This window comes from Gymnodraco acuticeps, unplaced genomic scaffold (genome assembly GCF_902827175.1).
Source record: "Gymnodraco acuticeps unplaced genomic scaffold, fGymAcu1.1, whole genome shotgun sequence".
Taxonomy (NCBI): domain Eukaryota; kingdom Metazoa; phylum Chordata; class Actinopteri; order Perciformes; family Bathydraconidae; genus Gymnodraco; species Gymnodraco acuticeps.
This window is the reverse complement of record NW_022990583.1, coordinates 1,608,140-1,634,224: the sequence shown is the minus strand read 5'-3', so window position 1 is coordinate 1,634,224 and position 26,085 is coordinate 1,608,140. Positions and strand designations below refer to the sequence as shown.

Genomic DNA, 26,085 nt, shown 5'->3' with positions numbered 1-26,085 from the left:
GATGAACTGCCCCTGCTGCTGCAGCACACACACACACACACACACACACACACACACACACACACACACACACACACACACACACACACACACACACACACACCACACACACACACACACACACACACACACACACACACACACACACACACACACACACACACACACACACATACATACACACACATACACACACACACACACACACACACACACACACACACACACACACACACACACACAACACACAGGCATGCACTCATGCATCCACCCACTCACACACTCTCACGCACCATGCACAGACATCAGCTGCACCTGGGAATTTTGGCTTATCTACCGCATATTCACAATGTTCATGCCCCTCTAGAGAAGAGGAGGGGGGAAATATATGACAGAATCTGCAGGCTCTCATCATAACCAGTCTGAAGAAACATGGCTAAAGGAGATTAGATCTTACTCTCAATAAGCCTTTTTAAGTCATGTATAGTTTTCGGTCAAAGATTGAACTCTGCCTGTCCATTTGTAGTTTTTTCCCAAGATTTCAACAGTTCAAAACACACGGTTTGTCAGCTGTAGCAGCCCAGCTACTCATACGTCTTGGAACTTGATTAGCACAAGCATCACCTTTTCTCACTTTTGAAAAAGAACATTCTCTTAGGTATTACCCCCTATACAAGACCGCTTATGCCAAGAAATATTCAAACAGGCCTTCCAAAAATGTTCCATTTCGATGTGTTCACATGTTTATACTGCTATGCTTCCCGCCCCATGTCAGCCAATGTATCACCTACAGTTTCAGTGAGTTCAAGCTGAGCTCATCCTGTTGCTGTGGTCTTTTGTGTGCATGCATTAACTCTCCAAGGATGGCCACTGAGATGCTGTTAAAATAAAAAGACTCCATATTTAAAGGCAGCTTTCGTCTGTTTCACTTCTTTCCAGCAGTGTTTGACCCCCTTCCCCCATTTCCTACTTTAACAGAAGCCCTACACTGTTATGGCCCCTAATAGGGATCCCTTGGCTCTTATTATGTTCTTATTTATGTATCCTGTTATAGATGGAAGTCATGTCAGCATACAGTGAGGTACTCAACTCAAATATTTTTCCTACAGTTGTGTCTTCTGACTTGAGTGGACCCTTTTTCTTTGTTTGTCTTTTCCCAGCAACTATAGTTTAGGATGTAATCATGATGGGCAGAGGAATATTAATGTTATTGTGTGCTCGTTTATTATGACGTGACAACCACAGCAAATTCTTTAAAAAACGGTTTTGCTCATAATGACAAGGTCCTCTTTTCAAACATGAGGGATGGGCTGAAATCATTATGTCAGAGTACACAGGGAGTGTTACCTTAGTTCTCTGGCCCAATAATGTCAATGTTTTGAATATTGCCACAAATTGAAAAGACAACCAGACAAGACTTTATCACTCAAGTTTCACATGCTTTTTGAGAAATGATTCCAGTGAGAGTAATTATCAGTGTTTTCCTTTGGTTTCTACAACAAGTGTAGTCCGTTTAGTAAAAAGAAGAAAAAAACAAAACAAAAATGGCAGATGATTAACCAATGCCCATCTCTCTCTCTCTGTTTCTCTCCAGCTCTCGGTCAGATTATGCTGTATGTGGACGGGATGAACGGCCTCATAACTCACAATGAAACGGTGCAGTGGCTTTACACCCTGGTGGGATCCAAGGTAAAGAATATTAACATTAGACACAGTCATCTGTGCAAGGATGAGATAGAGACTGTCACAAACTCCTCTGTCATTGTGGTTCCCTCGGCCCTCTAGTGGCCAGATTGTGTAACGCACAGCAGATGAAGATATTAACTTCTCTCTTTCCCTCACTGTTTTCTGTTCCTACTAATTACTTTTTTTGAGTTGCTCCCGATGGCATGGCCAACGGTGTGTGAATGTGTATGAATGTTAGTTCCTAGAGTAAGGTACACTGCTCTGTATGAATATGGGTGAATGACATGTAGTATGTAAAGCGCTTTGAGGGGTCGTAAAGACTGGATAAAGCGCTATATAAGTACAGTCCATTTACCATTTTACCATTTTCCATTCCCACATAAATATTGGAATATTATTTGGCACCCTGCTTATTTTTTTTTTAATCAAACCGTGTCTTCCCATCAATTTACATGCCACATTTCCATTGGCAACAGTCATGTTGACTATGGTCATGGGGGTGTTTACCAGTTGTAGTGCAGATGTGGCAGCTGTTCAGCCGTATTAAATTATCTCTGAAGGTTTTATCACCACTGACATGTTGATGGTGTTTCAGACCTACTACTCCCCTCTCTGATAGTTTTCTCTCTACTTCAATTTTTTTGTTCGATAATTTTTTTATTTGGCTGCCGAAATATTGAACACTCTTCTTGTTTATTATAACCCCGTCTTTATTTGATTCTGATTGTAGTCACTTTTAAGTGCGTGATATTCCTCATTATTTCAGTACAGAACAGTATGCTCCCCATGAGCTTTTAAATGTCTATTCATTCGCCCAGCGACACACATGGTTCTTATCAAACCTCTCAAGACGTTTTAGACAGGAAAAGCTTTTATTAGAAAATATGATACCATTTGATAGTTGTTCGTTCGAGCGGTTCTCAGCCTTTGTGTTGTGTTGATCCATTTATTTAAGCATGAAGTTTACAATTGAAATTCAGTGGATTCTTTCTTTAATGATTGGTTTTAGGGCCACATTGTGATATCTGTGTTAACTTAATTTGTTCTCTTTATGCAGTTTCGTCTGGTGGTGAAGACAGCCCTAAAACTGCTGCTGGTGTTTGTGGAGTACACCGAGTCTAACGCCGCCCTGCTCATAAAGGCTGTTAATGCTGTGGATGCCAAAAGAGGTACGTTTACAGAAATGTTGGGATGTTAAAGCCAAAATCAGCAGACAGGGGAAACTGTCAAATGCTCTGTGGATATTACATCCAAAGAGTTTTATTTGAATGTGGTTTTTCCACCTAAGAGGACATATCACTGAAACATCACATGTGCATTATGACAGCTGTTATTATCTGCTGTTCAAATTTTCAAGTAAAGTGAGATATTTAATTTATTATGTGAATAGTCTAAACGTGAAAAAGAAAATTCCCATTAAGGGCTAATATTTAAATGAATTCCACGTATCAAGTCATCCATGGTGGCTGTATTGCTGTTCAGCTGACTGCAGATCAGTCTCCTGTTACACCGTTTTCAGATCAGTTGTCCTGTACAGCTCCAGAGCTATGCATGGAACGAGGCTTATTGAGAAAGACTGTAACTGCTGTCTGCAGCGGGGTTCAGTTACCTGCCGCTCTGAAGGCTCCACATTGTACTGTGAGAGGAGACTGATCATTGGCTGTGCTGGAGTCAGGTATCCCTCTGTCTCAGCTCTTATCCCGTCACTTCTGCTGTTGCATAAGAAGACTGAACCTGATCCTCAGTCTCCTGATGAGATGGACTTGACTCTTGTGTCTGACACTCACAGCCGGAGATCAAATTGCCCCCGCTCTATTTTTCCTCAGAGCCTTTTTATTGAGGCTATTGCAGACAATTTTGACTGGATTTCTCTTTCTGGAGCCATGGGATGACAACATTGTTTTTGTTTGGATTCCGGCTCCCTGTTGCAACGTTTTTTATTTCTTAAAACTAGCTGATGGATTAGTTACGACTTTATTATTAATACAGGTATCTTTGTCATCAAGTGCGTCTTGAGTTTGTCTTGTGATATACAATGTGTTGCATGCCTTTTCTCTGCTGCAGGAACAAAACTGTGGTCAAACATCATGGAAATCCTGGAGGAGAAGGATGGAGTGGATACGGAGCTGCTGGTGTATGCGATGACACTCATCAATAAGGTAACTACCTACAGTTCTTACTGTTGGTTTGGCAAGTAGCTCTATACCAATTGCTAGTAAAATGTTGTCTGCTTCTTTCCATATTTTCTCTATCTTTTAATTCCTGTTACAAATTGTGGAAAACTTGTATCTGGGTTTCTAAATGTGAAATTATCTGCTAGGCCATTCTGTCAGCTCAATTAAATCCAATACAATCTATATGTTGTGATTGCATTTGTGACAATGTGTCACCCAGATATAAACACAAAGACTGTCAAGCTTACCAAAGTACAATCAACAGCTACAGCACCAGCAGACTAAACCTTGATTAAAAAGAACTATGGACTGTGCAGTATCATGAATATAATGAACCTGCCCAGTTGTATAGTGCACAGAGATATAGTTACACTGGAGACCAACCCAATATGAATGAAGTTTATTTGGATAGCATATCTGGCTACTGATTCCATTTCAATGTTTTCAAGGTTTGAACAAAACAAAAGTAATTGTACTCCCTTTCTGTCTCTCAGCCGATCCTTCTTTATTGTTTCAATTCACTTTCACAGTTAATCCAAGATATTGCAGGGCCAAGGTTATATCTTGTAAATGTTTTATTGAATGTGTTTCAGACGCTGGCAGGCCTCCCAGATCAGGACTCGTACTACGACATGGTGGACTGTCTGGAGGAGCAGGGTGTCGAAGCGGTGGCCCAGAGACACCTGAGCAGGAAGGGCACGGACCTCGACCTCGTAGAACAGTTCAACATCTACGAGGTCAGGAAGCCTAAACTGCCACATTTTTCCATAACAACCAGCCTTAATGTAATATTAAAGATCATGTGTGTCCTGGCTCACAGGGTTGCTGTTTGATTTATTTAATTTATTTTATATCTTTGTTTTGTTTCTGTTCTGATTGTATGTAAAGCGTCTTTGAGCATTAGGAAAAGCGCCATAAAAATCCCATGTATTATTATTATTATCAGAGGTGGGAAGTAGTGGAGTACAAATACTTTTTTTTACTTTTTTCTGGTATCAATACTTATTTTTCTGACAACTTTTTACTTTTACTTCTTACATTTTTAACACAAATACTTTCTACTTTTTACATTTTCAAAACAGGTTTGTTACTTTAGCTTTAACCTGCATTTGGTGGCGTGATCATTATTATTCAGAGTCATTGTGTGCCTATTCATTTGAACACGATCCGTCCGTATCCATCACTTCCTGGTCTTCTCTAAAGAAGAGGGACCAATGAGAACTTTGTCATTTTGCCGTTGTTCAGCATCGAAACCTTCATTAGCTAACAGTGACATTATTGTTCTATTAATACAAAGGGAGGTCAGTTACTTTTTAAAACAGTTGGTAGTTATGGGTACTTTTTACTTGAGTACATTTCAAAGCGTACTTATACTTTTACTTGAGTAAAGAAGTTTAGTCAGTACTTCTACTTTACCAGAGTATTTTTAAACACGAGTATCTGTACTTCTACTTGGGTAAAGGACGTGTGCACTTTTGCCATCTCTGATTATTATTATTATTATTTGCTCAGTTTTTTTTGTGATGCTTTCTATCCAGATCACTCTCCGCCACGAGGACGGAGACGAGGAAACCCAACTGCCTCCCAGCGTCCGCAAGGAGCGCCGGCGGGCCAGTGTCGGGGGAACCAATGAGAAGCGGGGCCTAGAGAGAAGACGCAGCCGGAGACATTCGCTCCAAAACAGCAGAGGCCACGCTTCTGCCCCAGCATCTCCCAGCAGCCCTCATACTCCCGCAAGCCGCTTCCTGCCCTTCGGTGGCCAACGTGTTGAAGACATCAGTGAAAGGTGAGGCGGGGGGGAGGACAGAGAGAAATGGAAAAGTGGAACATTTTCAAGAGAGAAATTAAATGTTATCTTTGCTTCCATTTTAGCTTGACCTAGGTCTGATCCTGGTTATAAAAGGTTCAGCCAGGAGGGTTTGTTTTGATCTTTTTATATTTAGAGATACCTGCAACTAAAATGGAATCCCAAATTCTCCCTGCTCCGTGGAGTATTACTCTGTTTCATAGGAAACAGCTTGACTGCAAGTGTTGTATTATATTTCAGCCTTGGAGAGATGTGTCTATTCTCTCTAGAGCCAAAGCAGATAATTTAATTATATAGTAATTTTAAAGAACGGCCAAGACGAGATCCTTGCTGCAAAGTGACATTTGAATTAATTTCCCCACTGTCAAAGACATTCTCCTGCCACAGATGGAAATAGGAAGCTTCTGTAAACACACGATATGAGCTATCTGCTCTCAGTCTCAAGTCATGCTTCCTTCAGTGGGAATACATTAAACTCCACAATGCCATCTGTTTTATATACAACACAACTTTGTGACTACACTAACTCAGAAAAACCACATTTGGTGATTCAGGCAAATTGCGATCTTATTTAATTGTGCAGTAGCACAAGTAGCTTCAGAAAAAGTTAGTCATACAGTCCTTCTTTATGGAAGTCATGCACTTGTCATTGCACTTTTTATTAAAGGTCACACCACGGAAAACAAAAACAAGGTGTGATTTTTAAACTAAGAATGATTTCTTTTTGTGTTTCAATCCCCGACTGATTAATGTCTGGCCTAGTTCAACATAATGAAATCACCTATCATTAATCACGCGTTTTTAAAGTAGCACTAATATTTCTGGTAGCACTCAGGTCTTAAGGTATACTTAAATTCAGTCCAGCAGGTCATATGATACCAGACTAGCTTCTTCCAGTCTACCACAGGAAATCCTAGCCGCCTTTGAAGAGTCCATATTGTTAATGAAATCCAGACAACCAAGAGGGATCCAAAAAGCAAAGTGGCCACAGACTCGTGTTTTACTATGTATCCCTGACTATCAGCTCAAACACACAACTTATTTCTACATCTCCAACACTTGTTATTGAATGTAATACTTTTTCCTCAATTAAAATCACAGAGACCTTTCAAATCTAACACTTGTTGTACTAATGCTGCCATATAAAATACACTTGAATGTAGTTTTAACTGTTGACCTTGCATGTCTAATATTCATTTTTGAGATGTTGTCTTTGACTATTGTCAAAATCCACTAACCTTCTCATACATTGTTCAATGTTTGTCTCTCTTCTTCTACTTCTAATGCTTTTTGACAAGCATGTTTTTAAGTGTTTGTCGTTTCTGTGTGTTGTCTTGCCCGGGCTTTTCCTCTACTCTGTGTTTTCATATTGTCTCTGTCCAAATTCTCTCCCCTCTCGCCTTACCTCCTTTCAACCCTCGACCCCTCATCTCCCTACAGAGAAGAGGATGAGGAAGAAGAGGAGGAGGAGGAAGGAGAGGAGGAGGAGGAGGAGGATGAGGAGGACGAGGAAGAGGCAGATGATGAAAGTCATCCAGTCACTGAGTCCTCTAGACAGGGCCCTCACAGGTATTTTAGGTCAAGCTTGATTTCCCATTTCCCTCATAGTATCTCCCAGCCATTTGTAAGTATTGTCCTCCCTCTCTCTTGTATTTTGTCATCCTAGTGTGGCTCCGGCTGTAGCAGACACTCCTTACATGTGTTTGAACTTAAAGTGTATGACCAACATCCTCCCTAAAGCCAGTGACCAACCAGGGCAGAGAGAATGTCTCAGCAGGACGTCCTCTCCCGTGTCCATCGCTCCTAAAAAGAGGAGCGTTAGTCCCCGGCCACCTGACTGTGTCTCCCGTAGAGTGCCAGTCTCAGCACAGCCTCAGTGTCAATCGGCCCCGGCCTCAGCCCCCTTTCCTCCCCCTCCCCCTCCTTCCCGATCTCTCCCTCCGTCCCCTGACTTGAACCAGAGCCAGGTGTCTGTCTGGGCCGAGGAGAGTGAGAAGGGCCAGGACAGAGAGAGGCGCTGCAGGTTAGAGGGCAGGAGCCACAGTTCATCTGCTTGTTTTTTACCGTTACCCCTTTAAAACTTGGTCCTCCCCATCACCGGTGTCTGTATCCCTCACTGTATCAATCAAATCAAAGCATTAAGGAATTTAAAGTATTATGAGTCACAGACACTTTCTCTTAGTAATGCATGTTTTTGCAGAGCACAATAGAAACGTGATAGTCTGGACATAGCAGAGCGTATCCCTGATGCATCCAAGCACAAATTATTCTTTTTTTTCAGTGCAGTGGACAATAATAAGTGATTCAGTTAAAAAATAATTGATTTCTTTTTAATGAACACTTTTTGTTTAGCCTTCTAAATGACACAATGAATCAGTAAGACTAACAGAGATATTGTCTTCTAGCCCCTGTCAAGTGTGTTGTTGTGTTGTCTTCCAGCACACTTACCTTCTACTGCTGTCTCACTATGTTGCTTTTCTGACTAACATTTAACTGTTTGATCCTTGGAGTGTCTCCCCTGACTGCTACTTTCCTCTTTTTCTCACTTCCATCTCCAGTCTGAGAGATACAAACACCTTTCCTACATCTTACACAACCAGAAAGCCTACCTGGGCTGAAAGGTAAGGCCAGGTGTAAACAGGTCAAGATTAAAAGAGCAGGGACCAGATATAAAATGTTTTTTTTGTGATTTACATTAAAGGGGAAGTACACTGAACAAAAATATAGATGCAACACTTTTGTTTTTGCTCCCATTTTTCATGAGATGAACTCAAAGATCTAAAACATTTTCTATATACACAAAATAACCATTTCTCTCAAATATTGTTCACAAATCTGAAAAAAATCTGTGATAGTGAGCACTTCTCCTTTGCCGAGATAATCCATCCCACCTCACAGGTGTGGCATATCAAGATGCTGATTAGACAGCATGATTATTGCACAGGTGTGCCTTAGGCTGGCCACAATAAAAGGCCACTCTAAAATGTTCAGTTTTATCACACAGCACAATGCCACAGATGTCGCAAGTTTTGAGGGAGCGTGCAATTGGCATGCTGACAGCAGGAATGTCCACCAGAGCTGTTGCCCGTGAATTGAATGTTCATTTCTCTACCATAAGCCGTCTCCAAAGGCGTTTCAGAGAATTTGGCAGTACATCCAACCGGCCTCACAACCGCAGACCACGTGTAACCACACCAGCCCAGGACCTCCACATCCTGCATGTTCACCTCCAAGATCGTCTGAGACCAGCCACTCGGACAGCTGCTGCAACAATCGGTTTGCATAACCAAAGAATTTCTGCACAAACTGTCAGAAACCGTCTCAGGGAAGCTCATCTGCATGCTCGTCGTCCTCATCGGGGTCTCGACCTGACTCCGGTTCGTCGTCGTAACCGACTTGAGTGGGCAAATGCTCACATTCGATGGCGTCTGGCACGTTGGAGAGTTCTCTTCACGGATGAATCCCGGTTTTCACTGTTCAGGGCAGATGGCAGACAGCGTGTGTGGCGTCGTGTGGGTGAGCAGTTTTCTGATGTCAATGTTGTGAATCGAGTGGCCCATGGAGGTGGTGGGGTTATGGTATGGGCAGGCGTATGTTATGGACGACGAAAACAGGTGCATTTTATTGATGGCATTGTGAATGCACAGAGATACCGTGACGAGATCCTGAGGCCCATTGTTGTGCCATTCATCCACGACCATCACCTCATGTTGCAGCATGATAATGCACGGCCCCATGTTGCAAGGATCTGTACACAATTCCTGGAGGCTGAAAACGTCCCAGTTCTTGCATGGCCAGCATACTCACCGGACATGTCACCCATTGAGCATGTTTGGGATGCTCTGGATCGGCGTATACGACAGCGTGTTCCAGTTCCTGCCAATATCCAGCAACTTCGCACAGCCATTGAAGAGGAGTGGACCAACATTCCACAGGCCTCAATCAACAACCTGATCAACTCTATGCGAAGGAGATGTGTTGCACTGCGTGAGGCAAATGGTGGTCACACCAGATACTGACTGGTTTTCGGACCCCCCCAGACCCCCCCAATAAAGCAAACCTGCACGTTTCAGAGTGGCCTTTTATTGTGGCCAGCCTAAGGCACACCTGTGCAATAATCATGCTGTCTAATCAGCATCTTGATATGCCACACCTGTGAGGTGGGATGGATTATCTCGGCAAAGGAGAAGTGCTCACTATCACAGATTTTTTTCAGATTTGTGAACAATATTTGAGATAAATGGTTATTTTGTGTATATAGAAAATGTTTTAGATCTTTGAGTTCATCTCATGAAAAATGGGAGCAAAAACAAAAGTGTTGCATTTAAATTTGTGTTCAGTGTAGTTTAATTATCTTCAGTACTTGTGCACATAGATGTCGGTATCTGGAGTGCCTACCAACCCACAAACTGTGAGATATGTCAACCCAGACAGTTGTTTAGGCTGCCTAGGAAAGAAAACATGGGAAACAACAAGCCATACAGATTTCCCCCCAAGGCTTGAGAACATCCTTTAGAGACAGAAACTGTTTTTTAAACATTAAAGTTTGTGAACATGTTCTAGTAGAAACTCAAAACACTAGTATGAACTTAACAATGAGCATCATGTGTTCACTTTATTCGTTTCAGTCTGTCTGAAAGCCAAGTTGAACACTAGTGTGTTTTCAATTATTGATTATGACATCTTTGTTAGCTATTTTTATTTGTTGTGCAACTGTTCTAGGACTGAATGTGCAGTTCACTCCGATCCCATTCAACACAACAAGAATAAGGCCTCGGAGAAAAGAGTGGGTTTAGTGAAAAGATGCATTTATAAAAGATAGTCTGCATACACAGACATGGATGAGCAGTACACCTGCAGATACCATTCAGGCTTTGATGACACAGCTTTCCTCACAGGAAAGCTATTCAGATCACATGGGAGAGGTGCTTAAGAGCTCTCAACACAGTCATATATCAGTGTAAACTATTCAGCAGTATGACATTGGAATTCACATCACATCACAGGTTCCTCAAATGTTGTCCATCCTTCTCTGTCTTTCAGTCAAAAATGTCTTATGAGAGAACAAGGCATTTATTTCAACCTTCCTTTCACAGGATCAGTGCCAATGGCAGTCCATACCCTGGCAGGCACCCCCCTCCCACGTCACCCAGCCAGCGCCTCACCAGTTCAGCTGCCTCCACACCAGACTCCAAATCAGTTGACAGGTTGGCATCTGAACTTTTCCACAGCCAACGCAGAATACTAAGTCTTTATGGCTGATTATTGTAGCCCACCCAATCTGTAAAGCTCCCATTTGAACTCATTTGAAAATACCTAAATCAGGGGTGTCCAAACTGCGGCCGGCGGACCATTTTGAATCGGCCCTCATCAAATTCAAAATGAAACGTGTGCTTGTCTAATAGTGTACTTCTTACTGTAAATATAAATGTAAAATATATTACACAGTAGTATTCGTGTGTTAATAAGACCACTTTTCAAATACATTCCTTAGTTGATAAGAAAAAAAGCCCAATGACTTATAACAAGCTTGAAATAGACCCTTCCTATTTCTCCTTATTATAATCAATCTGAGGCTTCTGTTTTAAGGGATGATCTGCCAACACTCACAAGCATCATTGACCTACATTTGATTGATTCTGCTGACTTATAACTGAACTTATGAGGCAATATACCTCTAGTGAGCGGCCCAGCCCTCCGTATATTTGTATGTATGTGGCCCTCGGTGAAAAAAGTTTGGACATCCCTGACCTAAATCAAAACTCAAACCAATCACTTATTGTTTGCTGATGTTACCACATATATCCTTTTTCCTTTAGACCTGCTATAGGGGGCTTGCTAACGTCTTCATATAGGCAGCATCAGGAGTCTCTGTCTGCGGAAAGAGAGCGAAGACGTTTGGAAAGAGAAGAGCGACTGCAGAGAATCGAAAGAGAAGAGAGGAACCGCTTCAAGTTAGTCTCCATAGTTACCATATGCAGCTCTACAGCCAATAAATGTTGGAACAAATCATCATGAAAAATGCACAAATCTCAAGTCTTTTAAATGCTTGGCTGCCATTTTTTGTGAGGATCATTGGAAATACTAAATCAAGGCACAGGCATTTGTTGTTTTGTCCTACCTTTTTATGATTTACTTTCCATCATTTTCAGTAGAGCAATTGAAATAATTTATTCATGCACACAGTGAATATCCTAAATCCTTGCTCCGTGTCTGTGTTTCTTTCTCAGTAAAGATTATGTAGAGAAGAGGGAAGAAGCAAGACACGCCAGAGAGGAGAGGTGAGTTTCTGCAGTTCATGGGTTCACATGGATCACATAGTAAGGCTGCACTTGTGAAGGTAGATCAAACAGATCAAGAGGCTCGTAAATGCTTTGCGATCCTATTTTAAAATTGACAGCAGATGGAAAGCTTCGGGCTTATTTATAGGTGTCAGAGCCCCTTAAGGCCTGCTCACTATTAAGACGTCCCGAAGTTAACTGGACAAGTGTGTAATTGGGGTTTGGCATGGATGTGCTCCAGTTATCTCCCTCTGACCATGTCTGAGTGTGAGCGCTATATGATTTATAGCTCATTCTTATGCCCTTACCTTTTTCAACCCTGTAAAGAATGTGAGATCATTTAACACCAGTCAAAAATGTTGGACAGCACTTTGGCAACGGAGGATCTCCTTTTTAATAATTTGACTCCCTGAGTCATCAATTAAATGTTTCATAATAATCTTTGGAGTGTGTGAATAAGAGAGGAATGAGACAAATATATGTCAAAAGCACACATATAGGCTATAACTCTTTGAAACCTGAATTCATTTTTCATCACACATGCACATGTCTTTAAAGTGTTATCTTTACAGAGGATTTTTCAGGGCAATTTATCAATGTATTTAAATTCCTGTTACAGAATGGGCATGGTATACATTTGTTTCCACCCCTAAAAGATATGTTCAGAGATTTTAACTTTTAGAATAAAGCTTTATTGCAGTTCAATCTCTAAATGTTATATATTTGAATTTGTACGTTATATGGACAATGCAATTTACCATAGTTTCAATAAAGTTCAATGTTGTCCCTATTTGGTCCATTACAACTAATAATACATGGTTATTAAAATATACTGTACAGCCTTCAGTACCATAAAACCACAGTACACCCCAAATATAAAAAGTACAATACAACACACAATATAATCATCCACTTAAAGGTGGGGTAGGTCATTTTGGAGAAACCAGCTCGAGTGCGCTAGAATTTGAAAATATACAGCCGGAAAAGATCTGCCACTTCCTTACAGAGCTCCTCCTCCAACACACACGAAAGCGCACATGACCAATGAGGGCACGAGATAAGTTTGTGCCCAGATGGAAGGCTGACAGGCAGGTAGGCCATCCAGTTATTTTAGCCGGCCCGGCTAAAATGATTGGTCGTGCTTTTTACAGTACTACAGTTTCCACAGATGACATTGTCAAAGCACTTAAGATATTCATTGCTATCGGGATGTTAAGAGCATTCCATGGAATATAACAAAAAGTGTATCTCGAGCCGGTTTCTCAAACTTACCTACCCCACCTCTAAGTTATTTGTTACAATTAGCGAAAAATGTGTACGTTTGCATGTATGTTTCTATCAGACTATACCAAAGCTATTAAATGGCTGAGGTGAAAGCTGTTACAACCAAAGGGCATGCATCTAACGAAGACGTCTGAAGGCTATATTTAATCATTGCAGGTACAAGGCCGTGGAGAGGCTAGCCTCAGAGGAGTTTGAGCGGGAGCGCCCCAGGGTGCCAACGAGAGGACGAACAGAGATCACGTTGTGTTTGAGTCCCAACCCTGTGAGCCGCTCTGTGTCCCGCTGTACCACTCCTTCGTCTATCATCTCACAGGAAGACACTGCACAACAAACGTCAGGTAACTGGTGTTTGGTACCGTTTATTCATCATCATTACCAAAGTGATACAAGCGTGGCGGACACAGTGCACCTGTCACACACACTGGGCTTGGCAACACTTGATGATTTTCATAAAGAAATTTGATTCAGCTGCATTACACTCTAGAAACATGTGTTCAATGTTATTTATGTTATTTATTTTCTACACTTTTGTATTCTAATTATGTGCAATAGCCTACCTGCTTGACATGCTGCTGCATTTAAAATAAAAAATCCCAATTTGGGATCAATAAAGTATATCTTATCTGAAATACAAATCAAAATGTATTAACAAATTAAGGAAGGTAGATACAGGTATTTTGATGTTGTTTGCATGTGTGTGCTGATGGAGATAACCTCATTGATTTTAGGATCTAAAGTACTTTTATCTTTCAATATTACATTCATTTGTTTTTTCTAAAACACATGTATTTGTTAACAACTTAAACAAAGCTTGAATTGAACCTCTCTCGTTCTCAGCTACATAGCTTGTGTTTTACAGAGTGTCTACGTTCTATGGTCATTAGCCATGATAACTGAATTTGATGATTGCTTTGTGAACTATTTCTACAGTCTGGAAATGTACAGTCTCTCGGTGCAATTAAGGACATGTCAGGAAGCAATTTAAAACTGTTTAATTATAAACAAAAACATGTTCTGATCAGATAATATAAAGGCACATAACTGTACCTCGAGTAACATTGTTTTCCACATTGTTTGGATTTCTCTTCCAGGAACAGAACGTATCTCAGAGCCAAACCTTGACCCGCAGACCAGACCCGAAAGTCTGGCGCCAGAGTTAACAGTACCAGAACCTACTCCCACACCTCCCCCCGAGCCAGACACGCAGCAGACTGAGAAAGAGTCGCCTGTAGAGACAGAGGATGTTGAAGAGACTGAGTCCGAACAGAATGTAGAGCCAGAGTCGGCGTCAGATGAACGGTCAGGAATGGAGACAGAAAAGAGGCCGGAGCAGGAGAAGCTTGAGGAGCAGACGCAGTGTGTGGATGAGGTAGAAGCAGAAGAGGAAGTGAAGGACGTGGAGGTCGTAGAGGAGGGACAACCAGAGGTGGAGGTGAATGTGGAGGAAGAGCAGCCGACGGAGAGGGATGTAGAAGACAGTGTACTGCTGAGTGAGAAGGAGAGACAGAACGAGGAAGTGAACGAAAAGGACAACTGCTCCGCATCCAGCATCTCCTCCACAAGTAGCACTCTGGAGAGGGAGGAGCGGGAGGAGAAACTCACCAACGACATCGAAGCAGGTATGTTCCATGCTAATTTCAGAATCAGAATACCTTTATTCGTCCCACAGAGGGGACATTTACATTTGTTACAGCAGAACAGAGCCAAATACAGCTTAATGTTAACCAAGAAGCACGCATTAAAAAATATTAAAGATAAAAAAAAAAAAAAAAAAATAAACAATTTACAAAATACCCATCCTGTAACAGTCCTGAAGATATCAGAATCAGAATCAGGTTTATTACCAGGTTGGTTTACACATACGAGGAATTTGACTTGGTGTCGTGGTGCATACCATGACACCAAGTCAAATTCCTCGTAAATCACCATAAAAGTAAAACAAGAATTCAAAACACAGGTAGAGAACTAGAAAAAATATTTATAATAATAAAAAATATAGTAAAATATAACAGTATTTACATTGCAATGGAATGGAATAAAATATGGAATAAAAATCGGCAGTAATAAAAAAAAAATACAGATATTGTTGTACATTGTGTGCATTAATGTAATGCATAGCAGCATATAGCAGCCAGGTATATATTGCACAATTATTAACGTCACATTTTATTCACTTACTATCATAATCGGCTACCTATGAACCATTTTCTTAAATTGTGTCTGTATCAACAGGCCAGTGGACCCAGTGCATTAAAGACGCAGATGTGAACGACCAGTGCAACAAAATACTCAACAGCAAGCGCTTCATGCTGGACATGCTCTACGCTCAGGCCACAACCAGCAAGGATGAAGAGAATGTAGCAGAAACGGAGAAAGAGAACTGTAAATGTGAGAAGGAGGCAGAGGTGGGCGACTCCTCTGTGGCTAGCCTGGCCAGCAGGATCTCCACACTGGAGGCTCACAGACAGGCCAGGGAGGAAAATGTGAAGAAAATGGAGGTGGGGCATCTGGACAACCAGGGCAATGTGCGAGCAGTGGCAGAGAAGTTTGGCGATCTGGTCAAAGGCCTGACATGTCCTCCGGAGGTGGAGGCCTCTAAAGAGCAGCAGCAGACGGACAAATCATCAACGGCTGCCACGGCAACCGCACCCCCCAAGAAAGAGTCAGACTATATTTGGGATCAGCTGATGGCCGAACCCCGGGAGCTGCGCATCAAAGAGATGGACTTCACGGACCTGAGGGACGAGGACGACATGGACATTTTAGATATGGACAGTCTGATGGGCTCAAGTGACCTGATACCCCCACCCCCCCCTCCGCCATACAATGCTGCCCTGCCGCCTCCCCCGCCCCTGTTCGGATGCCCCCCTCCTCCTCCCCCTCCCCTCCTTGGCAAAATGATGCCCCCGCCCCCCCCATTCATGCCCCCTCTCCCCCCGCCCTCCCCCCAGCTGAGTCGAGGGGAGATGCCTCTCTTCCAAAAGAAGAAGAAGACCATCCGTCTCTTCTGGAACGAGGTGCGTCCCGTGGACTGGCAGTGTAAGAGTCATAAATTCTGTAAAGAGTCCCTCTGGTCCAAACTGGAGCCAGTCAAAGTGGACACATCCAAACTGGAGCAGCTGTTTGAGTCCAAGTCCAAGGAGCTGCCTGTCACTAAGGTAAATTAGCGCTGTGCTGTTGTAACAGTAGACCCATGTAGTATTATATACTGTATACTCCTGGTATTTGGCACCATTTTAGAAAGGATTGTTTTTGATTTTAGTAATCATTTTGGGCTCACTACTGTCCCCCTGGGTGGCATTTAGAATGGTTGAGGTCCCACCACAACCACACCTTACCAGGGTAAACAAGCTAAATCTATAGCGAAGGATATTATATATTATTATTACTATAATGGTGAATAGTATGTAAGTTAGTTGTTCATTTTGTGGTAAAGGCTAATCAGTCCTGCGCTAATGTGATGCCGTTTTGTATCTCTCATAGAAAGCAGCTGTTGATGGCAAACGACAAGAAATCATCGTCCTGGGTTCAAAACGCAGCAACGCTATAAACATCGGCTTGACTGTCTTACCTCCTCCTCGCACCATTAAGACAGCTATCCTCAACTTTGATGAGTACGCACTGAACAAAGAGGGCATTGAGGTGAGCATTTCTAGAGTATCTAAATTGGTAAGGCACTGTCAAACACTTAAAGCTCACTTTAATGACATTTACTCATCACACCAAAATACACTGATGGATTACGGAAGGAATTTTACTTTTTCTATATGGGAGTGTTGACATTTAGAGTGATGTCCTGGCTGCACAGCTGGCTGTTCGACTGTTTTCATGTTATAAATCACATGATGATTAAAGAAGAGCTCCGCATGCATATTTTGAGCTTTTTTAAAAAACCATACTGCCGTTTTTTCAGTGGATAATGATTAATGTTGCATTCCTTTGGGGTAAAATAACCTGTAGTTTAAAGAGTTTCACCTTGAGTTCATTCTTAGAATAAAGGAGTATTAATCCCCACCTTTTGTCCCCGGAGATCCTTACAGACATACTAAAAAAAAGGGAGGTTGAAAGTTCAGATGTCGTGCAAGTTTGTGGGAAAAATTGGAAACATCTTAGATAAACACGCAGAGAAATGTCTAAATGAATTTGTTTCTTCCCTCCTATGGTATACTCCCTGACATATTTTTGTAAAAATGTATCTTAGGAGTTTCATAGGTAGACTTGATGAATGATCCTTAAAGCCTGTTCCCTTCCCTTCCCCTCCTCGTTTCTTCCTCCCGCTCCTAGAAAATCCTGACGATGATCCCCACAGAGGAGGAGAAGCAGAGGATCCAGGAGGCCCAGCTGGTCAGCCCTGATATTCCCCTGGGCAGCGCCGAGCAGTTCCTCCTCACCCTGTCCTCCATCACAGAGCTGTCGGCCCGCCTGCAGCTGTGGGCATTCAAGATGGACTATGAGCTTCTAGAGAAGGTGAGACACGTGCCTGTCCACTGGAATCACACGTAGATCACACCAAGAGTGACGAGAAGTAAAACAATGGAAAACTATGGATCAGGTTTATTGGGCAGTAGGTTTACACATACTGTTGAGAAATATATTTTCCTATGCCTCAGCCTTTTAACCAGTTTATCCCTCTACTCCTATAGTCAGCGTTCAGGCACGCGACCTCGGTTGCCACCTTCTCTCTTCCCTTGAGAATAGTTTTGTCTAGAGCTAGATAAAGACTTGGGATTTGGGAGAGATCTTCAGAATTGGTTAGGCAGGACCTGTGTCACTTGGTGGCTTCAGAAAATGTCTTTGTCAACTCTCTAACGTAACTTCAAACTCATCTTCAGTGTCTGCCATCAGGATTCGAGCTCTCCTGTTTCTCATTGTGTTTCGAGTCCTTGCTCAAGAAGTTTCCATTACACATACAAGCTATTTGCTCTGGTGTATAATGGTGCATGCATAAGCATATTAAGTTCATTTAAGCTTTAAAATAGGAGCAGCAAAACGATTGTTTATAAGTATTATAAATATACAAAAAAGGAAATACAATAGGATTATGAAAAATGTCTGTATAAAGAAAATATGTGCAGTATAGTATATGAAAGTGGAAGCGGTGTGTAGTTTTAAATAGCTACATTTGCAAAATATTTAGAGGAATGGGAAGAGTGATGATTGATTATTTTATCATGTGTTAAAAGAAAATATAGGATAATAGGGTATTGTGTAAATATACAGTATGTATAAGAATTATATGATGTGCTCATCTAAATGTTTTGAATGGAAAAATGCTCAAATTAATAACGTTTGATGGTTGCATATAAAATCTGTGTTTACTGTGCATTGTTATCAGCTAAATGAATTGACAAAAAGAGGTAAGAGTAGCTAATGTGCTTCTGAACTTCCTTTCATGCTCTCAGGAAGTGGCCGAGCCTCTGCAGGACCTGAAGGAAGGGATGGACCAGTTAGAGAAGAACAAGACTCTCCGCTACATCTTGACCACATTGCTGGCTATTGGCAACTTCCTCAATGGCACTAATGTGAGTAACCTTCAGGACATATATGGCCGAGAGGTTCCTCTTCTTTCACTTTCTCTCCCTGTGTGTCTTTTACTCACTTCCTCCATTTCCTCCCACGCTCCTCCTCCTCCTCCCAAATCCTCCGCCAACATATTTATTTGGCAAGGATAACAGTGGACTCTCTATGTGTAGAAGAATGTGCTGCCTGACTGTCTGCAGCAGACACTGTCCTTCTACAGTAAAAACGCTCGTGAAGGCTCTGTGGAAAAAGAGAGGGTGGTTGTGTGTTTTCGGACTATTTGTGTTTGTCTGGGTGCTTGATTGGCATCTGTTTCGTGCTTTCTTTTATGCAATGGGGATTTCTGTGTGTATTTCTATGCATTAGTGAACCCCTGGGACATGATAGCCAAGGGAAACATAAATCAAAAACAAGTAGTTCCCGTAAATAATAGCAGCATTTATATTTTTGCAGTAAACCATTTAAAACTGGCAGCAGAACAAGGGAAGTCTTGTTGGGATTGTGTCTTTCATGAAGTGTCCAGCCTTTTTTTTTGGAAGGGGAGTACCAAAGTAAGATTGTGGTTTTTGATAATCACCAACCGAATGGATCTACATATCTACTTGGCTCAGTCCATTGAGTCCCTTTTCTGAGAGTGCCAAAAAGGAAATTCAGTACAATTTAGTCCTGGACTAGGGGCAGTTGATTTTTAATTCCATGCAGTTGTTTCCGTCCCGCATTCTGACTTGCTGTGTATACATGCATCTCTAGGCGAAAGGCTTTGAGCTGAATTACTTGGAGAAAGTCCCGGAGGTGAAGGACACAGTTCATAAGCAGTCCCTGCTGCACCACGCCTGCGCCATCGTGGTGGAGAAGTTTCCAGACAGCACTGACCTCTACTCTGAGATAGGAGCAATCACCCGCTTGACCAAGGTTTTTAACATTTTTAAATATCTGTTTGTAATGCAAATGTCAAATTCTCCGAAAAGAGTCCTCGACAATTCTGTGATTCCACTCTGTTAGGTGGATTTCGACCAGCTTCAAGACAATCTGGCCCAGATGGAGCGAAGGTGCAAAGCATCATGGGATCACCTCAAGGTCATTGCGAAACATGAGATGAAACCAGCATTGAAACAAAAAATGTCTGACTTCCTGAAAGAGTGTGCAGAGAGAATTATAATTCTGAAGATTGTTCATCGGAGAATACTCAACAGGTATGCTCCGTGAGGATCAAATGCTGGATCAGATCAACTTGGGAAAGCTATATATTCTATTTTCATATCTGTTTGATTAACAACCATTTTTAGCATTTAAAGACATTTTTGTAACTTTTTAATGTGTTTTAAACTCTGTTTCTAAAGGAACTTTGTACAGTGATGTGATGTTTCCCTACACATCTGCAGGTTTCATGCCTTTCTGCTGTTCCTGGGCCATCCGATATATGCAGTACGTGAGGTCAGCATTCATCGCTTTAGCAAGATCCTGAGTGAATTTGCCCTGGAGTATCGAACAACAAGAGAGCGCGTGCTACAACAGAAACAGAAGAGGGCCAACCACCGAGAGAGAAACAAGACCAGGGGGAAAATGATAACAGATGTAAGTGCTACTCACCAAGAGCAAGGGTCACACATACACTTTCTCCATTTCCTGATCCTCATCTTTGCCTAGTTTCTACTTTCTCAATTCCATGAGACAATATGAGCAATCCCTCGACACTGGTTATAACCTTAATCTGGTTAAATCGTTGAAAGTGGCCATTACTGACAGACACGCTGTACATTTGTAATGACATCAGCGTAGTTGCTCAGTATTCACATGTATAGGTTACTGTAACAACAAACAGCTTTTCTTTTCGGTGTATCTCATTCTGTAGCTGCAGCAGGCTAAGAAAGGCCAGAGCAAACACCTCCCTGCATGATTAAAATCCCTTAAACCCTGAGGAGTCGGCCGCTCAGAGCCACTCCACTGCGAGCCTTGGCAGGGGCCCCTTTCTCTTCAAAGGAACTCTAATTCAATCACTGTGTGAAAATTCAAACCTTTGGACGTCCCTGAAGGAGAAATAACAAGGCCCACACCTCAACCACACTCTTACAAAGATATGCTCCTCTGGTCCCTAGCTCGTATACATCCGCAATGTTTTTTTATGGTTTTGGAGGATGAAAACCCCATAGGACTTTTGATTTTGGAGAAAGATTTGGTATTATTTGCGGAGAATTCTTTGGAAACATTGATTTTCAGTTTAAAATGTCACTGGAACCAACAAATGGTTAGCTTAGCCTAGCATAGAGCATTAAAGCTGAGGCAAAGAGCTAGCACTGTGTCCAAAAATAACAAAATATAAACAACATGGAGAAAGATTTTGTATTATTTGCAGAGAATTCATTAGAATAATTGATTATTTTATCTGTCTGTTAAAAATGTCACTGGAACCAACAGATGGTTAGCTTAGCCTAGCATAGTGACTTAAAGCTTAGACAAAAAGTTAGCTCTTCCAAAAGCGCTGGGGAAAAAAAACGAAATATAAACAATATCCTTGGTAAAAACACAATATATCAAAATGTTAATGAATTAACTTGATAGGTGATTGTAGGCCCATTGTTGTCTTCCCTTGTAAACAGGTTGAACTAACTTAACCAGCTGCTGGGTTCATCTACTTTACGGACATGAGAGGGGTATACATCTCTGACATCTCTCATCCTCTCATCTACCTCTCGCCAGAAAGCAAATAAATGTATCTCCCAAAATGTTAAACTATTCCTTTTATGTAAATGAATAGAGACCAAAGACAATGTGCTTCTTTTTGATTTGAGAAAATGCTTAGACCTGTGTAAAAAAAAGAAACACGATAACTTAGTAGTGTCTTTATCGATCTGAAAGTCTAAAAACACCTCCTAAATATTTGTGATTTTGTATATGAAGAGCTTTCACTTTAATTTGGCTGTATATTGTATTCACTCCACACCTTGGCATTTTTTTCCCCCATTTCCTTTATCTCTGTAGAGTGATGATGACGATGATAGTGAGGTAGGGGGGTGACTTTGTGTGCAAACATGTGCATGGGAACTTTCTGTGGTGACTAACATTCAACATGCTGAAGTAACTTTAAACAATAACTGGTACATTTTTTGAGACTAACAAAAGTCCAGTCATCATAAGACTGACAGGTTCTGTGTGCATTTAACCTACAATGAATGAGGAAGCTTGAAGGTTTTGACAAGGAAAGAAAAGGAGGTATTCGCATGGTGTCGCAGGTACTTCCTTATGGAAATGAATGGACTAAGTTGTGGGTGTCACAGAATAAACAGCAACATCACTAGTTTTTCTTGTCTCAGGATAGAAAAACTGCTGTGTCATGAGTGAAGATTAACCTGTATGACATGTTTGGTATTTATAGCTGTTCAGTGTGGTTTTTCCCAAAATCTAAAAGTGCAAACACCTTGTAATAAAATGTCTGATTGTAGTAATCCTGTGTCCTCACCCTACAGAGTGGTAAATTCAGCGGGGCTCCATCAGAGGCACAGGAGAGCCAGCCTCAGGGGATCCAGTATGCTGAGGATGCAGCCGAGCATGAGAACATGAAGGCCGTACTGAAGAGTAGCTTGCAGGGCGGAGAGAGCCCCACGTCCACGGTGCCCGGCCTCCGCACACGCACCAGAGCCAGCGGCACCCGAGGTCAGTCAGAGAAACACCGTTACAGCCCCTACAGTACAGCTTTCATCATCATTCAGTATTCCTCTGTGGCCATGAATGCTCCATGAGCACAGCATGAGCATTTCAGTGACACTTCACTAATCCAGCCTGTAACCTTTAAACTAATCTTCCACTAGACGGGGTATTTTTAGCTACGCTAGCAGCATGCCTCTAGGGATGGCATTGTCCCTCTGTATGTCCATCAGGCTGAAATATCTTTCTTATAATTTCTTATCTTTTTAGCCTTACATAAACATACATACAACTTTCCTGATCCTTCATACTGTGTTTATCAGACGGTGAGCATTCAATGGACAACTAGTTCACATCTGAGCTATTGCTCTTAACCCCAGGGTTTCACTTAGGGACCGTCAATGATCTACCGTTTGAATCACACAAAACAAATGTTATTGTTAATACCATCTTTCCCATATTTAGTTTGTTTTTATTTATAGAGTTGAAGTAAATTACGCGTGGAAAAAAACGTAAATGTATCTTATAATAAATGTGATTCAAAAGTTTTAAGTTCCATCTCTTTACCATAGCTCATTTGTCCCGTTGACTCCATCCATACTAGATAGTATTTCTAAACTGGACTAATAAGACACCCCTTATTATTGGATTTTAGGCCACCTCCCATTTACATAAAGATTTTAATGTGAAAATCTTCAAATGTTATATTTAAAATTCTTGGAGACTCAGAAAAAAACTTTTTTCAATAACTACGTTTTTAATTTAAAATATATTCATACATAGACAATAGTAAAAGCCTGGAAATTCAATAAAAAGAGGTGTACTACTTGACCGCTATAGTCATATAATACTGCATTAATTTGGAGTCATTGGGTCAAAAGGCATGAAAGCTATTGACGAGAAATCTGACGTAAAAAAGAAAACAGCTGATAATATTATCTGTAAAAAGAGGAAGAAGTACTCTGGTTTCTAAACACCTGACCTATCATCCCTGCCGACCTTTCTGTTTCAGGGCGTGTGGCCCCATGGTGCTCTGCCAGTGACGACCCGGTGAACTGCACAGATGATACGGCTGATGAGATCATGGAGAGGATTGTGAGGTCAGCCACTCAGGGTCCCAGCCAGCGGACGCAACCTCGGGAGAGAAGGCGATCCCGAGTCAACCGAAAATCATGTGAGTCATCCCAAATATTACCCAATTGGCATAATTTATTTTTAATAAAAATGATGGGCTGCCGTGCAAACATTTGAACAATCCTCTTTTCTCTGTCTGCACAGTGAGAAGGACACTTAAGAACGGCTTGACTACAGAGGAGGCCAACGCTCTGGGCTTGTCCAGTGGTTCAGAGATGCAGGTGTGAGATGGACAAAAGGCCGTGTGGAAGCCCTTTCACTGCCCCTCCATTGCCTACATCCAACCTGGCAACCCACTCCACTCTGGCTTGGCCATAAAATCCCCCCTAGCTTTGATGAGTTGACCTTATCTGTATGCGTTTTAGTTCACATAGGCTTGTCACAAGTGCTTCCTGGAGAGATTGGATAAAAGCTTTTATTCATGAACTGACGGTCAGAGAGCGGAGTGCTGTATCCAAACCACTAAGCTTTGCTATTGCTGGATCAACATCGATGACGTACACTCATTCAGCCTAATCACAGTCATCCTTCCAAAAGGACAGCACCCTCGCTAAAGGGTGTTTTTTAAGGCTGAGGGCATCAAAAGAGCTGCATGTGCTTTCGATCTCCGTGGCCTTGACTGAATCCAAAGGGCAGGAAGTATGGTACGGACACTAAATTCTCCTTGAGTTTAGTGTCAGCCCTGCAGCTTTAGGGACAAACTAAAAGACATTTCATCTGTTGAATAGATGGCTTTGTGCTGAGGGTTATATACTACTGTGGTAGTTTTGTGTTTCTTTTTTATTTTGCTCAAGAAGGTGCTCAAATAAGGAACAATTGCACTGGATGTAAAAGTTGGGTATCAATGGAATGTGAAATCCTTGACACTGATGAACCACTGACATCGGAAATAATACTCAACAGTTAAACCAGCAAATTTACAGTAGCACAGTTTTGTCTAATCTAAGTGACTGGATCAGAAGGAATTTATCAGAGAAACTTCCTTTTAAAGATCTTATTCAACAGTTAAGGTGAGACTCGTGATTCCACTCGTCTCAGTCTAATGCTCAATAGTTTTAGCTAAAAAAAAATGTCACATCATGTGACCTATTCTCTCTGACGGACTGAACAGTTTAAGCAAGGCGAGTGCAGTGTTACAAGGAAGCAATCTTCAGTTATATAGTTTTATTTTCTAGAAACTATGAGCTGCACATCTCAGAGTGCCTTTCAGAGACAGTTATTTATTCAAATGTTTTCAGGGACATTTAATCAAGAAAATGTTACTACAGATGTGCAGTCTGTGAGGGACGAGGGGATAATACTGCAATGTACATCTTTCACGAGCTGTGATTTATTTTTAACCAGTGTTTTTAATCCTGTCCTGGACCCAATAGTATGTAATGAAGATAGCTTTAAAGTATTTATGACATTTTAGGATTGGTCATGCACATTAGCCGTATCCTGTTGCCTTATTGTGCATTGCTCCACTCTAGTCAAGATCTAAATAAAGTTATTAAAAATAGACCAGGCCAATTTAATGTGTAGTTCAGCTGGCTTCACTGGAGATCTCAGTTTGTCGTTCACAGGACATTCATTATCTAACTATGAATGTGAACATCAGGGGGTAATTAGCAATACGGACGCACACAAAATCTCAATTATGTATCTATTGTTATTTACATCTGTATTAAAGTAAAAAAGGAGCCCGCAGTTTAACTTTGATTGTGTCATTGTGCTATTAATCTATTTGCAATGGCCTTGGCTAAATTAATAACTTGCACCATTTCACTTCATGTCATAGCAATGATAATCTATCCACTGTGACGGAAACATAGCCATTGAGAAAGAAACACATCTAGTGCAACATCGTAATGAAGCTATGTGAAACCCACCCAACAGTTCATGTTCTTGTTTTGAATTAACTGAAAACTAATCAGCACCTTAGGCCCACTGTGTAGCATGCAACTTAGTGGAACTGAAGTTATGGGGGGGGGGGGGGGTTCCCAGATTGTACTGATTTCTGTCAAAAACCAGACAGAATAGATGTGTAAGGTATTATAGGGGGAATGCTGTAAAGTGATGTACATGACAATGTCTTTGAGTTCTGTTGTTTTGGCTCCATGTGTAGAATAGTGTATTATAGACTAAAAGCAGTATTATTCTAAATATAATTTAAGCAAACCAAGCCATGCATGGTTTAAAAAAAAAAAAAAAAGGTTTCACTTCTGCTCAATACGAAAGTTGGTTCTCTGTGGTAGGGTTTGTGTTAATACATATTTTACTTTACACACATTGTGAAACTCACCAGCTAGTCCTGTGGAAAGAAGCCTTTGATTTCATTGCACTCAACATTTCTTCTTTGTAATTGAACATTAGCCCACCACACATGTTGCTGCCTGTGCCATGACATCACTGTGGAACTTGGAAACAAGTGCTATACAACCAAGGCTTCCATCACGTCTTTGCCCACAGCAAAAACTATGTAACAAAGTCAATAAAAAGGCTCATTAAAACGTTGTTTGACTTTCTTTTTTTACTATATCTTTCAATTGTGTTTTCAAAAAAGTGTCACATGTAA

General features: G+C 41.4%; 1 protein-coding gene across 3 annotated transcripts in view; it reads left to right on the top strand.

Annotated features, from left to right (window-relative positions):
* The window catches only part of fhod3b (formin homology 2 domain containing 3b), a 90,275-nt gene extending 64,251 nt beyond the window's left edge, over positions 1-26,024 (top strand). The window contains exons 6-27 of one of the 3 annotated variants that reach the window (XM_034228339.1): positions 1,595-1,689; positions 2,744-2,855; positions 3,751-3,845; positions 4,454-4,597; positions 5,399-5,646; positions 8,226-8,288; positions 10,764-10,874; positions 11,487-11,621; positions 11,898-11,948; positions 13,389-13,570; positions 14,324-14,851; positions 15,465-16,390; positions 16,716-16,874; positions 17,517-17,699; positions 18,635-18,754; positions 19,503-19,664; positions 19,755-19,945; positions 20,135-20,327; positions 21,732-21,755; positions 22,217-22,403; positions 23,407-23,568; positions 23,673-26,024. In XM_034228339.1, coding sequence (XP_034084230.1) covers positions 1,595-1,689; positions 2,744-2,855; positions 3,751-3,845; positions 4,454-4,597; positions 5,399-5,646; positions 8,226-8,288; positions 10,764-10,874; positions 11,487-11,621; positions 11,898-11,948; positions 13,389-13,570; positions 14,324-14,851; positions 15,465-16,390; positions 16,716-16,874; positions 17,517-17,699; positions 18,635-18,754; positions 19,503-19,664; positions 19,755-19,945; positions 20,135-20,327; positions 21,732-21,755; positions 22,217-22,403; positions 23,407-23,568; positions 23,673-23,755 — 4,154 coding nt within the window. In that variant the 3' untranslated portion in view covers positions 23,756-26,024. The remainder of the gene's footprint in view (positions 1-1,594; positions 1,690-2,743; positions 2,856-3,750; positions 3,846-4,453; positions 4,598-5,398; positions 5,647-8,225; positions 8,289-10,763; positions 10,875-11,486; positions 11,622-11,897; positions 11,949-13,388; positions 13,571-14,323; positions 14,852-15,464; positions 16,391-16,715; positions 16,875-17,516; positions 17,700-18,634; positions 18,755-19,502; positions 19,665-19,754; positions 19,946-20,134; positions 20,328-21,731; positions 21,756-22,216; positions 22,404-23,406; positions 23,569-23,672) is intronic. The other 2 variants (XM_034228341.1, XM_034228340.1) reach the window with 2 other exon arrangements.
* Positions 26,025-26,085: the final 61 nt, after the last annotated feature.